This window comes from Raphanus sativus, unplaced genomic scaffold, assembly GCF_000801105.2.
Source record: "Raphanus sativus cultivar WK10039 unplaced genomic scaffold, ASM80110v3 Scaffold0296, whole genome shotgun sequence".
NCBI lineage: Eukaryota > Viridiplantae > Streptophyta > Magnoliopsida > Brassicales > Brassicaceae > Raphanus > Raphanus sativus.
This window is the reverse complement of record NW_026615616.1, coordinates 24,873-41,217: the sequence shown is the minus strand read 5'-3', so window position 1 is coordinate 41,217 and position 16,345 is coordinate 24,873. Positions and strand designations below refer to the sequence as shown.

General features: G+C 38.1%; 2 protein-coding genes and 1 non-coding gene across 4 annotated transcripts; 2 read left to right on the top strand and 1 right to left on the bottom strand.

Annotated features, from left to right (window-relative positions):
- The first annotated feature begins 240 nt into the window (after positions 1–240).
- On the top strand, positions 241–314 carry TRNAI-AAU (transfer RNA isoleucine (anticodon AAU)). Its single transcript has one exon. It is a non-coding gene; the product is annotated as a tRNA-Ile (tRNA).
- Positions 315–546: 232 nt separating this feature from the next.
- LOC130501815 (callose synthase 7) lies at positions 547–12,110 on the top strand. The gene is made up of 39 exons (XM_056996638.1): positions 547–1,151; positions 1,326–1,426; positions 1,566–1,657; positions 1,758–1,845; positions 1,931–2,041; positions 2,130–2,282; positions 2,379–2,468; positions 2,549–2,640; positions 3,667–3,790; positions 4,350–4,484; positions 4,572–4,648; positions 4,733–4,823; positions 4,904–5,026; positions 5,104–5,221; positions 5,312–5,696; positions 5,826–5,886; positions 6,073–6,154; positions 6,236–6,285; positions 6,353–6,439; positions 6,587–6,691; positions 6,786–6,880; positions 6,974–7,055; positions 7,135–7,298; positions 7,422–7,545; positions 7,649–7,752; positions 7,892–8,000; positions 8,095–8,246; positions 8,388–8,497; positions 8,585–8,704; positions 8,800–8,865; positions 8,946–9,123; positions 9,219–9,330; positions 9,404–9,526; positions 9,607–9,725; positions 9,842–9,925; positions 10,103–10,215; positions 10,308–11,386; positions 11,501–11,686; positions 11,794–12,110. The coding sequence occupies exons 1-39, from the start codon at positions 917–919 to the stop codon at positions 12,040–12,042; spliced, it is 5,769 nt and encodes a 1,922-aa protein (XP_056852618.1). The 5' UTR covers positions 547–916; the 3' UTR covers positions 12,043–12,110.
- Positions 12,111–12,271: 161 nt separating this feature from the next.
- Positions 12,272–16,329, bottom strand: LOC130501814 (uncharacterized). 2 transcript variants are annotated; one of them, XR_008939893.1, is made up of 3 exons: positions 15,856–15,874; positions 13,039–13,111; positions 12,272–12,498 (listed from the first exon to the last, which is right to left on the bottom strand). XR_008939893.1 is itself a non-coding variant. In XM_056996637.1 (3 exons), the coding sequence occupies exons 2-3, from the start codon at positions 15,938–15,940 to the stop codon at positions 13,035–13,037; spliced, it is 162 nt and encodes a 53-aa protein (XP_056852617.1). In that variant the 5' UTR covers positions 15,941–15,955; positions 16,043–16,329. The 2 variants fall into 2 exon arrangements, 1 of the variants encoding a protein (XP_056852617.1); XM_056996637.1 differs by lacking the exon at positions 12,272–12,498 and adding an exon at positions 16,043–16,329 and having other exon boundaries at positions 13,035–13,111; positions 15,856–15,955.
- Positions 16,330–16,345: the final 16 nt, after the last annotated feature.

Here is a 16,345-nt window from a genome sequence, read left to right as displayed (position 1 = left end):
TGACTACTATTAAACAGTTGGATGTAGTACAGCATATAGAATAGTTTGGCATATAAAGCAACAAAACATGCATGCGTATCATCATCATTCACGATCTACGATACGAAAGATCTACGATATGAAAAAAGGGTAAGCACAAATGAGTGTCATTTTCACATAGCAGCTAGGAGTTCAAAATATCTCACAAAGAAAAGGTTGTCAGTTTGTTGATTTGTTATAATGATTCAAGATAAGCAACGAGGCCCATTAGCTCAGTTGGTTAGAGCGTCGTGCTAATAACGCGAAGGTCGCAGGTTCGAAACCTGCATGGGCCATTAATGTTTTAGGCCATCAATCATTTTTTTTAATTCTAAACACTATTTCTGATTCTTTTAAATGCCCAAATCACAAAATTTTCTGTTGGATATACGAATCCCTTGGTCGAAAAACCCATGGGCCAGTAGTCAGCCCAACTAAAAAGTGGTCCAATTGGTAGAATATTATAACGGCACGTTGTTAATTTGGTGAACAGGTAAAAACATCACGTAGTCTAGATTCCTTCGTAGCCGTTCCCTTTCTCCACTTTCAGTCGCCACTCCCACTTCTCCGAGAAGCAAATCCTTTCCCGGGAAAAAAAAAACAATTCCCAGAAAACCTCGAGAAGGGAGAGAGAGAATAAGTGATTCGAGGAGCTTCAACCACACAAAAACCTAAGTCATTAGTTATATATTTAATAGAAAAAGTCACAGCTAAAAAAGTTCCTCTTTCGTTCGTTCGCATTCTTTTCTTCCTCGTAGAGCAATCGCATTACCTTAAACCCCACTCAACGAATCCGATCCGATCTCTGTTTCGGCCTCTTCACCTTTTCCTCTGCACATATAAAACATGGGAAGAAATGTCACAATCATCGGAGAGGGATTGATAGTCGTAATCATCGATGGCGAGTACCAGCAGCGGAGGAAGAGGAGAGGATGGGAGGCCGCCGCAGATGCAACCCGTTCGGTCTCTATCTCGGAGGATGACGCGAGCAGGGACGATGATGATTGATCATGCTAACGAAGATGAGAATGTAGTTGACAGCGAGCTTGTGCCTTCTTCTCTTGCTTCCATAGCTCCCGTTCTTCGAGTGGCTAATGAGATCGAGGGTCATAACCCGCGTGTTGCTTACCTCTGTATGATTCTCTCTTTAGTAATATATAAAAGTTTTTAGGCTTGTAAATCCATAACAAACTTAAAAACAATTAAATATGCAACTCGTCATCTATAGTAAGGGATTTTGAGAAGCAGTGTGGTTTTTGTGGACGATGACAATGTCATTGTTTATCTGTTTCACTCACTCAATATAGGTCGTTTCCACGCCTTTGAGAAGGCTCATAGAATGGATCCAACATCAAGTGGACGTGGTGTTCGTCAGTTCAAGACCTATCTATTGCACAACTTAGAAAAGGTATATAGCTTGTTTAGCTTTGTGTTTGTTCTGGCTTTGCGATTTATCTGGATATGATTTTTATTATGTGAAGTCCTCCAACGTTTGGTTATACCTTGAGATAGTAGTTCATGTAATTTTGTTTGTTTGTTTGTTATAGGAGGAACCAACGAGCGACCCGAAAGAAATTCAGAACTACTATCAGAAGTTCTACGAGGATAATATACAAAGAGGAGAAGGGAAAAAGACACCGTGAGTATCTCTTACTTCTTAACATTTAGTAACCATTACATGAGAAACGAAAGATGATGTCTACTAACTCTTTTGCTTCTATCGGTTTTTGTCATTGTAGGGAGGAGATGGCTAAGCTTTACCAGATGGCTACGGTCTTGTATGATGTTCTAAAGACTGTTGTTCCTCCAGGAAGAATAGACGAAAAGGTTGATTAGTGTTCCCCTGAATAGGATAATCGTGGCACTTTGATTTTTTCTTCTTTCTTATTCTGTTGTTGTTGTTGGAATGTAGACCCACAGGTATGCTAAAGAAGTTGAAAGAAAGAAGGATCACTATGAGCACTACAATATTCTTCCTTTGGACGCTGGAGGGGCAAAAACCGCTATAATGGAGCTCCCTGAGGTTGCTGAATGTGCAAAATTTTCTTACTCCACTTGCCCATTATTTTAGTCACTCTGAGCTCTTACCGATGTTTGTCATTAAAATGTAGATTAAGGTGGCAGTTCGGGCCGTCTCTAATGTGGAAAATCTTCCTCAGCCAAGACTCCCTTCATCCTCTACTAATCCCGACCAAGTGGAAAGGGAAGAAACCAGATCTTTCAATGATGTTCTCGAGTGGCTGGCTTTGGTTTTTGGTTTTCAGGTATAAGTTTCTTTCTTGCTATGTTTTAGTCTTTAGTTTTTTTTTTATTTGATGAACAGTTGCATGACTAAGCATCCTATTTTTTCATGGTGAAAGAGAGGAAATGTAGCTAATCAGAGGGAGCATCTCATACTGCTACTTGCCAACGTTGATGTGCGAAAGAGGGATCTCGAGAATTATAACGAGGTAAAATGTGTACTCTATAACATAGCTTCCTTTTTGAAGAGTATAATACATACAAGTTACTAACTTCAAATGAATTTTAGCTAAAGCCTAGCACCGTGAGGAAGTTGATGGACAAGTATTTCAAGAATTACAGGTCATGGTGCAAGTATTTGCGGTGTGAATCATATCTCAGGTATCATATTGACCTTCCATTGGATAAATAGAGTTCTTAACGCTCCTAGGACTTAAAAAATCTTGCGTTTCTATTGGTGAATGGTTTTTTTTAGGGGTGTTCAATTCGGATATTGGTTCGGTTTCGGTTCGGTTTTTTTGGTTTTTCGGTATTTCGGTTAGTAAAATACAACTACCATTCTAAATCCATATTTACTTCGGTTCGGTTCGGTTTATATACTGTCGGTTTTCGGTTTATTCGGTTTTATACCAAAAAACATAATTCTTTATTTTGTGATCATATTATATGAATTTTAGAGTCATGTTGTCAACACAGGTATTTATTAAAAAATATTATATGTTTAAATAAAATAACAAAAAAATAAAAAACGCTTATACCATCTAATAAAATAATCAAATCTAAAATTAAAATCAAAGCTCAAAATTTTGAATAAAAGTAAAAAGCTAAAAACAAACCGAAGCACTAAAGAAAATTTTTCTATTCTTCCATATTTAGCGTTCATCAAATTCATGTTTCTTCGATCGAACACGAATCTCTGTTCATTTATAGATTAAAAAAAGTGTGAAGAATTTCTACTAATTGTTGTCCATCGAATTTATAATTTTTATTTCAATTTAGTCAATGCTAAAATAAAGCAAAAATATCAAAAAAAAACTAAAAAAATAAGAAGCATCGGTTGCGATGAATTGTATTTAATTATACTTCAAATATTTTACAAATCATGACTTCTTTATTAGTATAAAAATATGGTAATAGTTATTAGCAAACAAATTAACTTATGATTTTCATACGTCGTTATAAAATATATACTTACATGTTTCTATTTTTGATCGGTTTTATTCGGTTTATTCGGTTTTATCGGTTATATACCAAACCATATCCAAATCCTACGGTTTTTAGAAAATTATATCCATTCGGTTTGTATGGTATATACCAAATCCAAACCACATTATCTATTTCGGTTCGGTTCGGTTCGGTACGGTTCGGTTTTGCCATATTGAACAGCCCTAGTTTTTTTGTTGGCAGATTTCCTCCAGGTTGCAATGAACAACAGCTGAGCCTTGTGTACATTGGCCTTTATCTTCTCATATGGGGTGAAGCATCGAATATCCGATTCATGCCTGAATCCCTTTGTTACATATTTCACAAGGTAGGTTCTTTTAGCTCAACGATTCGTCTTTCCTCTTGTGTGTTTCTGTGATGAACTTTGAACTCAAGGTCCCATTTCAACTGAGGTATCAACGTAATGCTAGTTTTTGGTTTTGCCTACTATGCTTTTGTTTCTTATGAAAATCTTGAAAAGAAACTTTCTGTTAAGCTCTATAATTACTAATGCCTTGGGATCCAACATGCTGATTAAGATCAAGCACTAACATTCTCTTGGCGAGTTCAAAATTCAAATTAGTAAGAATTTTATTTGAGGTGAAAAACTACAGAAATATAATCACGTACGTTATTGGGTGAGTATTGAGTTCCAAGGAAACAAGAATAATAAATTTCTCTAGATGTGTATTTAGTCGTCTTTGTATTTTCTGTGATTTTGTTGGTGATTATCTGATATACAAAAATGTTGTGAAGTGTTGTGATGATGCTTACATATGTGAAAAACTTACCTGATATTCTATAAGGGAAAAACCTTGTTCTTATACTGTTATTATGTAAAATGTTGTATAACCACGTGTTTTTCTTTGAAAAATCTTCTTGTGAAGATGGCGAATGAAGTCCATGGAATTCTGTTTTCCAATGTATACCCTGTAACGGGGGAGACATATGAAGCAGGTGCACCTGACGATGAGGCATTCTTAAGGAATGTTATAACTCCAATCTACCAGGTCTTACGCAAGGTATGTAATTTTCTGTTCCAGTTTTTTTTTTCCTTTCTTTCCTCAAGTATTAGTTCACTAAGAAGAGCAGGTCACTTTGGGAAATAGGAAGTTAAGAGAAACAAAATGGGGAAGGCAAGCCATTCTAAATGGAGAAACTATGATGATCTTAACGAGTACTTTTGGTGAGTTAGTTAAATCAGCTCGATCAGGTGTTATATGTTTTAGTCAAGTGTTGTTATTTGAGAAGATTCAATTTACCGTTTTAGGGATAAGAGGTGTTTTAGGCTGGGTTGGCCGATGAAACCTGAGGCAGATTTTTTCATCCACTCTGATGAGATCTCACCACATCCAAATGAGGTGTTAATTTTGCTTATTTATTACTGCATAAGCACTATAATTTTGGTTATGAAGGTTACCAATGTATTTTTTTGTTGCAGAGACGAGACCAAGTTCCCCATGGAAAGAGGAAACCGAAAACTAATTTTGTTGAAGCTCGCACGTTTTGGAATCTCTATCGAAGTTTCGACCGTTTGTGGATGTTCCTTGTGCTGTCTCTACAAGTAGGATTTAAATTAAAAGTCTCACTCTCCTCCTTCTCTGTTGGATAAAATATATGTAGTAATTCTATTTTTATCAGACTATGATGATAATTGCATGGAGCTCGTCAGGATCTATTCTTGCCATATTCGAGGAGGATGTATTTAAAAATGTCTTGACCATTTTCATTACTTCAGCTTTTCTCAATCTTCTACAAGGTAATTTTAATTCTGTTTCATTTGACAACATTCATTCGCTGTATATTTATACCATATTGGCTTAATCATTTGTTCTTCTATGAAATGCAGCGACATTGGATGTAATTCTTAGTTTTGGTGCTTGGAAGAGCCTAAAGTTTTCTCAGATTTTACGGTTCATCACAAAATTTTTAATGGCAGCCATGTGGGCCATCGTATTGCCAATTGCGTATTCGAAGTCGGTGCAGAATCCAACTGGACTAATTAAGTTCTTCAGTGGTTGGATTCAGAGTTGGCCTCACCAGACATTATACAACTATGCTATTGCGTTATATGTCTTGCCAAATATTTTGGCCGCTGTGTTTTTCTTACTTCCACCTCTGCGAAGAATCATGGAACGATCAAATATGCGGGTTGTCACGCTTATCATGTGGTGGGCTCAGCCAAAGTTGTATGTTGGCAGAGGAATGCATGAAGAGATGTTTGCACTTTTCAAGTAAGAAATATGATGTTATCCATTTCTGTGAATACATTATTTTATTGTTGTACACTGTGTGCGCGATAACATTTGTTACAATTTTGTTATGCTTCCATGATTAATTTTGTTCAATTCATCTTGTCTTAGGTATACATTCTTTTGGGTCATGCTATTACTTAGCAAGCTCGCGTTCAGCTACTATGTGGAGGTGAATTAGCTAATTTAGCTTCAGATTTATAACTCATATTTTTTCCTACTAATGAATGTTTACTTTTTAATATTACTCACACTTACTTTCCTAATCATTCACAGTCCTAGCTAGCATCTAAAATTTTCTACAAGCATCTTTTTACTGCAGTTATAACATGTACTTTTATTGATGTTGCCTGGACAGATATTACCACTTGTCAAACCAACGAAGTTAATATGGGATATGAGTGGCTTAGATTATAAATGGCATGAGTTCTTTCCAAATGGTAGTGATCCTTACTCATAGTATGCTTATTTACTGCTATTAACGTCTTTCAATTCTAGACAATGTTGATATGTAAATGCAGCCACTCATAACATTGGTGTCATTATCTCCATATGGGGTCCCATTGTCTTGGTAAGTAATTTTTATTAATTAAATTGGTAAGAGCATTTCTAATCCCCTGAAACTCGACTCATTTTAGGTTTATTTTATGGATACACAAATATGGTATGCCATATTCTCCACTCTATTTGGTGGGATTTATGGAGCTTTCAGTCATCTTGGGGAGGTAATTCTTTCTTTTTTAAATTATTTTGTTAGTATGCAAAAATTATAAACCAAAAACTTATCTGGTCATGTGATGAAATTTTTCTGATTCCCAAAGTTAAAACCCAACATGCTACATTGTGATTCTCAATTTTTTTTTCATTTGCAGATACGTACACTTGGAATGTTGCGGTCCAGATTTAGATTTGTTCCCTCTGCTTTCTGTTCTAAGCTTACACCATCACCTCCAGGCCGTCCAAAGAGAAAGCACTTGGTATTAATCATAAATATAAATTTTAAGTGAGAAGAAAGTATACGCCAGGTATTTTCATTTTATGGGTGACAGATGTAACATTTGAGTAATGCAGGACGAACAAGTGAACGAAAATGACATTGCGAGGTTCTCACAGATGTGGAATAAGTTCATATATACTATGCGGGATGAGGATCTGATCAGCGATAGGTTTGGGACTATTTCTATAATATAAACTAATCATACTAATTCCCTAAGTTTGTTTCTAAATATACTTGTGTTCTTTGCTTCTTTGATGTATAGGGAAAGAGATTTGCTACTTGTACCTTCGTCGTCTGGAGATGTTACTGTTGTGCAATGGCCTCCTTTCTTGCTTGCTAGCAAAGTATTAATACAGATCTCTCTGCTTCATTTTTGCCCCAACCACTCCCTCTGCTTAATGAACTGTTCTCTTTTGGTGTCAGATTCCCATAGCATTGGACATGGCTAAAGATTTCAAGGGAAAAGAGGACGCTGAATTATTCAAGAAGATTAAAAGTGAATACTATATGTATTACGCAGTGGTTGAAGCTTATGAATCGATGAGGGACGTAATATATGGTCTTCTTGAAGATGAATCTGATAAACGGTACGAATTTTCTTTATCTTTTCAGTATTAGATTGTACCAACATTCAGATTTATGCATTTTCAATATATTCCAAACTGGCTGAGTACTAACTATACACGACTACTTTCTCCCAATCTATATAGGATTGTAAGGGAGATTTGTTTTGAGATTGATGATAGCATTCAACAACATAGATTCTTGAGTGCATTCCGGATGACTGGTATGCCTTTACTCAGTGATAAGCTAGAGAAGTTCTTAAAAATCCTGGTAACGTGAATATATTTTCTTCTTTCTTTCAATACTATCACTTACTTTTCTTTTGTGTTTTTATTATTTCTTCCTACTAATTGACATCTGGTCGTGCTCACAGCTGAGTGATTATGCGGAAGATGAAACTTACAAGTCTCAGATAATCAATGTTCTCCAAGATATTATTGAGATCATCACGCAGGATGTTATGGTTAAGGGTCACGAGTAAGTCTTGATCGTTTGGCTCATTTTTTCTATGCAAGAAAAGCTCCTCGTTTTTTTTTCTCTAGTTTTTAACAATCCATAAGGTTTAAACTTCACTATGAAATATTCAGGTAACATGCTTTTGTCTTTATACCTGTAGGATCCTTGAGAGGGCTCATTATCAGAGTGGTGATATTGAAAGCGAGAAAAAAGAACAAAGGTTTGAAAAGATAAATCTTGGTAGTCAGGACGACTCTTGGAGAGAAAAGGTATTTTTTTTTCTTCTGTTTTCTCTGTTCTAATGTGAACAATCAGCCATGTGTCTGTTTTTTAAGATCTCATTCATTCAATCTTACGTTGTAGGTTGTAAGACTTTTGTTACTTGTGACCGTTAAAGAATCTGCAATCAATATCCCTCAAAGTATTGAAGCTCGTCGTCGTATGACATTCTTCGCAAATTCCTTGTTCATGAATATGCCAGATGCTCCTCGAGTTCGTGACATGCTATCATTTAGGTACATGTTTTAGCTTAACTAATGGTAAATCAAAGTGATAGTGGTCCTAGACAAGATCTATGTCTACTTCTTTATCTTCTGTTTCTCAGTTGGTTCAAGGGACCAAGTAACATTTGTTTTTTTTTTCACATTTGTATATAGTGTCTTAACTCCTTATTACAAAGAAGATGTTCTCTATTCAGAGGAAGAACTGAACAAAGAGAACGAAGATGGAATATCTATTTTGTTCTACCTACAGAGAATATATCCTGGTGAGCGTCTCTATCTGGTGATTTTGTACTACGTCTTTGTAACAAAGTTTTCAAGTTTACGGAATGGAAATGTTTTGTGTTACACAGAGGAATGGTCAAATTTTTCCGAACGTGTCAATGATCCTAAACGAACCTTTTCTGAGAAAGACAAGGCAGATCAACTCCGTGAGTGGGTATCTTATAGAGGCCAGACCCTTTCTAGGACAGGTATACTATCAGAATGTTGTAGGATTTTTTTTACTTGTATGTATGTGTTTATGCGGTCGCTAATGTACTGAAAAAAATCTTTACTACTCTGCTAGTTAGGGGAATGATGTACTACAGAATGGCTCTCGAACTTCAATGTTTCCAGGAATACACAGAATATGGTTTGTATTTCCTCCAAACTTAATGTTACTTGAGATAAGTTTTTTTTTATTGGTTTTAAGAACTATTTTTCATCTTGCAGCTGCGCATGATGGCTACCTTCCCTCAGCATCAAATGAAGAGTTTATGATCCGCGCACGAGCTCTTGCGGATCTAAAATTCACATATGTCGTGTCATGCCAGGTCTACGGGAACCAGAAAAAGTCGAGTGAGGGCAGGGATCGAAGCTGTTACAATAACATTTTACAACTCATGCTAAAGTAAGAAAGTTGTCACTTCTTTTTGGAATCAAAACCTTCATGCTTCTTCTTCTACCTTAGTTTTAAAATTCAGTTTTATACGTTAATTTTTTTAGGTATCCATCCTTGCGTGTTGCCTATATAGATGAAAGGGAGGAGACAATCAATAAAAAATCACAGAAAGTTTTCTACTCAGTTCTGCTCAAAGGATGTAACAAACTAGATGAGGTATATAACAACAAGCAAATTTGTTGTATTGTGGTAATTTCTTACGTAATTAGTCTTGTTCTTGGTTTTTTAGGAAATATATCGTATCAAACTTCCCGGCAATCCAACTGAAATTGGCGAAGGAAAACCTGAGAATCAGAACCATGCCATCATTTTCACTCGCGGTGAAGCACTTCAGACCATAGACATGAACCAGGTAAGCTTTCGTCTCTCTACCCCTCAACCAGTTTGTTGATTCAAAAACTATGCTGTCTCATTCCATTTTTCGCATTTCAGGACAACTACTTTGAAGAGACTTTTAAAATGAGAAACGTGCTACAAGAATTTGATGAAGGTCGTCGTGGCAAGAGGAATCCTACAATTTTGGGTCTTCGTGAACACATATTTACTGGAAGGTATGAAGATTATCTATACCTTTGGTCGTTCTTGATGTTAATGCATATGTCTCCTCATATTTTTACACTGTTGTTTTCTTAATCTTTCTTATCTTATTTTTTTGTGACTCCCACAGTGTTTCATCACTTGCTTGGTTCATGTCAAATCAAGAAACAAGTTTCGTTACCATTGGCCAACGTGTTCTGGCAAATCCTCTGAGGTATTATCTTATCTTGTGACTAGGGAAAGATCCTTGATACGCTTTCTTTTGTAGCTTCAAATCTAACTTCAAAAGTAGTTGCAGTCTCTGTCTGCATCATCGAATCTTAAAGATTATCGTAGATAACTAAATCTTCTTTTTTTAGAAAAACACGACTAACTCACGTGTCTTTTTCAGGGTACGTTTCCATTATGGCCATCCAGATATATTTGATAGAATCTTCCACATCACAAGGGGAGGCATTAGCAAGGCTTCAAAGATAATAAACTTAAGCGAAGATATCTTTGCAGGTAGAGAGAACGGTTCTTGCTGACAAACCGTTTAACTTTCTTCTTCTTCTTCTTTTTTTTTTGTGGATGGCTAAAACATGGTAACAAAACAGGGTACAATTCAACTCTTCGTGGGGGTTACATCACACATCACGAGTATATCCAAGCAGGGAAAGGGCGCGACGTAGGGATGAATCAGGTTTCGGTTTTCGAAGCCAAAGTTGCGAATGGTAATGGGGAGCAAACACTAAGTCGTGACGTTTACCGACTTGGACGTCGTTTTGATTTTTACAGGATGCTCTCCTTCTACTTCACCACTGTTGGTTTCTACTTCAGTAGTATGGTAACAGTTCTCACAGTATATGTCTTTCTCTATGGGCGTCTTTACCTGGTACTGAGCGGATTAGAAAAAGAGATTCTGCAAAGCGCAACTGTGCATCAGTCCAAAGCTCTCGAGGAGGCGCTAGCAGCTCAATCTGTTTTCCAGTTAGGTTTTCTGATGGTTCTACCGATGGTCATGGAGATCGGCCTGGAGAAAGGGTTCCGCACGGCCTTGGGCGATTTCATCATAATGCAGCTTCAGCTCGCCTCTGTTTTCTTCACGTTTCAGCTTGGAACTAAAGCTCATTACTTCGGGAGGACGATCTTGCATGGAGGTTCCAAGTACAGAGCAACCGGTCGTGGGTTTGTCGTTTTCCACGCCAAGTTTGCGGATAACTATAGACTATACTCGAGAAGCCATTTCGTCAAGGGACTTGAGCTGGTCATGCTGCTGATAGTTTACCAAGTTTATGGAAACTCGTACCGTAGCTCGAGTCTTTATATATACATCACGTTTTCGATGTGGTTCCTGGTGACTTCTTGGTTGTTCGCTCCGTTTATATTCAACCCGTCTGGATTCGAGTGGCAGAAGACGGTGGACGACTGGACTGACTGGAAAAGATGGATGGGGAACCGAGGGGGGATTGGGATCGTTGTTGAGAAGAGTTGGGAGTCATGGTGGGAATCAGAGCAAGAACATCTCAAGCACACAAACTTGAGAGGAAGGGTTCTCGAGATACTTCTCGCTCTGCGTTTCCTCCTTTACCAGTATGGGATTGTGTACCACCTCAACGTCGCTCACCGCGACACAACACTTCTGTCTTATGGACTCTCTTGGGGAGTCTTGTTGTCAGTTCTTCTCGTCCTGAAGGTAAAAGGCTCTGAATAACAAATCTATATTCAGAGAGTGGGTTTGGTTTGGTTTTGTTTTCTCAGAGACAAGATAGTGATGGTTGTTTTGTTTTGTTTTAATCATTTTTGACAGATGGTATCGATGGGTAGAAGGAAATTCGGTACAGATTTTCAAGTTATGTTCAGGATTCTCAAGGCGCTACTCTTCCTCGGTTTCTTGTCAGTCATGACTGTATTGTTTGTAGTCTGCGGCCTCACCATTACAGATGTATGCGCTTCATTCCTCGCTTTCTTGCCTACCGGCTGGGCCATTCTTCTTGTAAGTTAGTTACCACACACAACTTTTACCTACCTGCACAAGAGTCTTTTTTTCCTTTGATGAATGAGAATGAGGTTTGTTAAACTGTTGCCTAATGTTTTTTGAAGATCGGGCAAGCGCTGCGTGGCGTGCTCAAGGGACTAGGATTCTGGGACTCGATAAAAGAGCTAGGGAGAGCGTACGAGTACATAATGGGGCTTTTGATATTCATGCCCATTGCAGTCTTATCTTGGTTCCCGTTTGTGTCTGAGTTCCAAACCAGACTGCTGTTTAACCAAGCCTTCAGCCGTGGTCTCCAGATCTCTATGATTCTTGCCGGAAAGAAAGACAAAGAGACACCTGCCCCCTCCAAGTAGACAGCCCTTCGTATTCTTTGATCTTCATTCTTTTTTATTCAGTTGTTGTTCTTGTTAGTATATTGAATCAGTCTTTAAGATCATAGAAAAATGTTTGTTTTACAGAGTAAGCCTTTTGTTATCGAAGTGATGAAAATGATAAGTAGTATTCACTAGTTACAAAACACCACAATCATTTTTTAGCATTGGTTTGGCAATGTTTCAAAGAGATTGGGAAATACAACAGAAAGGCTTGCGATCTAATGCGTCTGTAAATAAGTTGTGTTAATTCCAAAAAAACATGGTAACAAATGACACAGAGACAATTTTTGAACAGTCTTCGGTGATGTCGAACTTTGGAGGAAAGCCAACAGAATCAGAGGTGAAGAAGCAGCATATAGGTTTTGTTACGTCTTAGAAATTTGAAACCAAACGTGGTAAAGCCTTGGGTGGTTCCATGATTTTCATGCCAGATGCCTGTAACACAAGGATAAACGAATGCACTTAAGCTGTGATTGCAAAATAGAAAAGTATCAAGAAAGACCGTCAAATGATTCTCAGAACAGCCTAATATGAAAATATATATATATATATATATATATATATATATATATATATATGTTTAACACTGTTGTGTTGAATAATTAAATTTAAAAAGAATTCAGCGTTGTTCAAAAAAAAAAAAGAATTCAGCATCCAAAGCTGTGGATATCAAGGTATGAAGTATATATCTCCACCCCCAACAATATGCATAAGAGAAAGCGAAGGAAGGCAGTGATGGAGTTACCTTTCTGTACTGCAAAATTTCTAGGGAGACATAAACTACGAAAAGCATGAGAAAAACCATGGATCTTTGTTTCATTGGTTCAAGTTGAGGTCACAAAAAACATACTGCAATTCAACACTCTGTTCTTTGAAATACACTAATTTAAACCGTATGAGATAAGCCTACACGAAGCGCTAAGCAAAAAAACCAAGAAACCTAGAGGCGTGCACAACTTTAAAGAAGTTGTTTACCTCTTGAAGAGCTCTGAAAAGTAGCGTGTACCGTTGTAAGCTACGAACCACATCAAGACTACCACCAAACCATCTGGAATAAAGGTTGAGGAAAGCCAAAGCAGAGATCTAACAAACATTTCCGGGAAATGATTTCCCCACCAAACTGATTTTTTTTCCCAATCAGAGCTATAAGTATAACTTATCAACTTTAATCTCGAAATACACTATTCAGCAAAAAAACCTATTTAATGCCACGCCATATATTGATGTGAAAAAATCAAAAAAAAACTTGCATATCTTCCCTAACGATCCAAGAGTATCATCATTCTCAAACTAAATTTTAAGCAGAAGACCAGATCTCTCAAGAGAGAAGCAGAGAGAAAAAAAGGATACTGAAAAACAACAAAAAGGGACCATACGTGTTGTATTACGTAACACATCTTAATAAACTCTAGATCCAGTCTCGTCTCTTCTCAAGGATCGTATCACACTGTCCTTTTCTTCTCTCGTTTCTCTTTTGCCATGAATCTTAAACCACCATTAATAGGTGACTCTTCTCATCCGTCAGTCACAATCTCTAATTCCTCAACATCTGCTCAACCTGCTGTCTCACCGGATCCTCGTTGGCCATCTAAGTGTCGCTGGTCGATTGAGTCTTCAACGCCGACCACATCAACTCCATGTACGGTCTCAACGGAAAAAGAAATTTCTGCTGATACAGAGTTGTCCTCTACTCCTCCAGTTCCGATAGTGAATGATGGCAAAGCAGACCAACTAGATGTCGTCGGTTTGGTGTCGAATCCCATGGATTCAGACGAAACCCTAACCCAAAAATTAGGGGAAATCGATTCTAGTGGAATAGATGCACAAGTAGCTTCCGGCGATAGTGTCACCTTACCGGAAATCGTTCACCAGACGGAAGAAAATGCTGGTACGAACTCTCCACATTCGATCTCACCACATCAATCAACTGGTCTTCCCTTGATAACTATTCCCTCTCCCGAGATATCTGTGGATACTCAAGCTACTTTTGTTCCTTCAATTGGAGCTTGGGCCAAGCCTCTCGCCTTTGCACCACCAGCAACTCCTCCAACACCGGCAACACCAAGTGACTTTGATCCGCAGAACCTTAATAATCTCGTTGATTCTTTTTGGCCAACATTGACTGATGGTCTTGGGCAAAGCCAGAAGAAAAGAAACTACCCAACTACAGCCAAAGAGTTTCCTCGTATGCCTGTCCAGAAGATTCCGGTTCCTGAACTTAAGGAGGATGGAACACTAAGGTTTCCATGGGCTGCCAGAATGGACCCTACTACCAGAAACCTTTATCGAGCAGCCAAGCCAACCTTTCGGCTCGATGGAACTCCACAGGTCACAATTCCTTCTCAGGTACTTCGCTTAGGACCAGAAAATAAAAAAGAATACATCATTGGTCACTTTCATCGCTGTTCCCTTCCTCCTGGAGGCTTAATCCATGCGGTAGTGAATAAGTTATGGGGAAGAAGTTGTAGAATAGGTTGCCGTAAGCTAAGTGAATCTTCTTACATGTTTCACATACCTCATGATGCTACTCGACATTGGGTACTTCAAAGAGCTGTATGGCATGTTGATGATTGTTTGGTATTTGTTTCGCCTTGGAAACCAGTTGACTCTTTCAAAACCCCTGAAGTATCCACAATCCCAGTGTGGGTAATCCTTAAAAATGTTCCGGATAGTTGCTACTCCAGATTAGGTCTCAGCCATGTAGCATCTGGTCTTGGGGAGCCTATGCAAACGCATAAACCTCGACTTGATCCGACTTGTTTGGGTGAAGCAAAGTTGCTGGTCGAAGTAGAACTTGACAAACCTTTTCCAAAGCAAATAGCCTTAGACGACAAACAAGGTAATATTTTTTTGGTAGATGTTGAGTACACCTGGATTCCGAGTGTTTGTGGCAGATGTGGACACTTAGGACACAAAGAAAAAAGATGCTTACTTCCAGCTCCTCCCTCTATTGTGGAAACAAGTTCAAGACATGAGGACATGTCTGTTGAAGATCCACAAGGTGAAATGGAAAAGTTACGAGATCAGTCTACTGTTCCTTCAGATCAATTGGAGTTGCAGGTTAAAAATTCAGAGATGGATCAGGTCTCAGCGGAAGAAGCACAAGTTGAACTTTCTGTACAGACTTTGGAACCTACAATAGGAAGAGATACTGATCTACAATCACAAGTGAATGTAGAGCCACATGATTTCTCTACTCCAGCAAACGACCTCACTCACTCTAAGGTACATATAGCCAATGGCTCCAACTCTCACTTCATTTTATCACCATTAGCCGGCACACAGTCTGCTCCAACTCAAACTACTATTATGGAAGAAATTCCATCACCTGTTATTGTCTTCGAAAGCAACTTGGCTTCAACGGACAATTTATTGGTCTCTCCACAACATGGCAGCACCCTTGTCAATCAAATTGATCATAATGAGCAAGATGATGGAGATGGGTTTATGAGTGATGCTACGGCAAACCTCACCATGTCACGAGGTGGAAGGCTGATAAAACCACTTCAAAAATTTCAAGATATGGATTGGAAAACTGTGAGAGGAAGAGGTAAACGAGGTCGTCGAGGCCGCGGATACCACCTTCCATCTTCTTAGTAATTTCATCCTTCTCTTGTTTCACTAAGCTTAGTATCATAAGCTTTCTCTTTGTAAGCTAATGCTTTGTTGTTTATGAGGCTTGTCTCATCATACTTTCCCAAACTATATGGTTGTTAAACCATACAATGTATGTTCTTTTGTTTTAAATTTGAAAGCCTTTTTACAAAAAAAAAAAAAAAAAAAAAAGGATACTGAAGAGGTATCGTTCCCACCAATCAAGCATGTAGAGACCGAAGGTGACATTGTAAAGGTAGATTTTGCGTTGTACCCAGTTCATATCTGATCCACTTCCCTAACAAAAACACACACACACACACAGAGATTTACAAAATCTGGATTCAATTATGGGAAAATAACTCATCCAAGTTTCAAAATTTACCACGCAAAATCCTACAGAAAACGTGATCCGAGATCTACAAAGATGGTATCGTTTCTAACTTTCAGAGTCTCAAGTACCGTAGAGAGAAATCAAAATTGGACGGAGACATCAAAGCTGGAAAAGTCTGTCTTTTGGTTCCGACTTCCGACCAGGTTTCTTAAGTTAGGTAATACCGGTTAAGTATAACCAGTTCGTTAATTCCGGTTATGTGAGACTAACCGTTTCTCATCTCTACCTTGTGTTCTCTCTCTTATCCACGCGCGCGTGTGTTTTTTTGCTTTGTAATAAGAGAGAAATCAAAAT

Coding starts and splice junctions, on each gene's coding strand:
- LOC130501815 (XM_056996638.1), top strand. CDS start 917: ATGGCGAGTACCAGCAGCGGAGGAAGAGGAGAGGATGGGAGGCCGCCG. Junction 4,485..4,571: donor TCTACCAGGTCTTACGCAAG/GTATGTAATTTT, acceptor TTTGGGAAATAG/GAAGTTAAGAGAAACAAAAT. Junction 6,440..6,586: donor CTTTCAGTCATCTTGGGGAG/GTAATTCTTTCT, acceptor TTTCATTTGCAG/ATACGTACACTTGGAATGTT.
- LOC130501814 (XM_056996637.1), bottom strand. CDS start 15,940: ATGAACTGGGTACAACGCAAAATCTACCTTTACAATGTCACCTTCGGT. Junction 13,112..15,855: donor GTGGGAACGATACCTCTTCA/GTATCCTTTTTT, acceptor CCTTTATTCCAG/ATGGTTTGGTGGTAGTCTTG.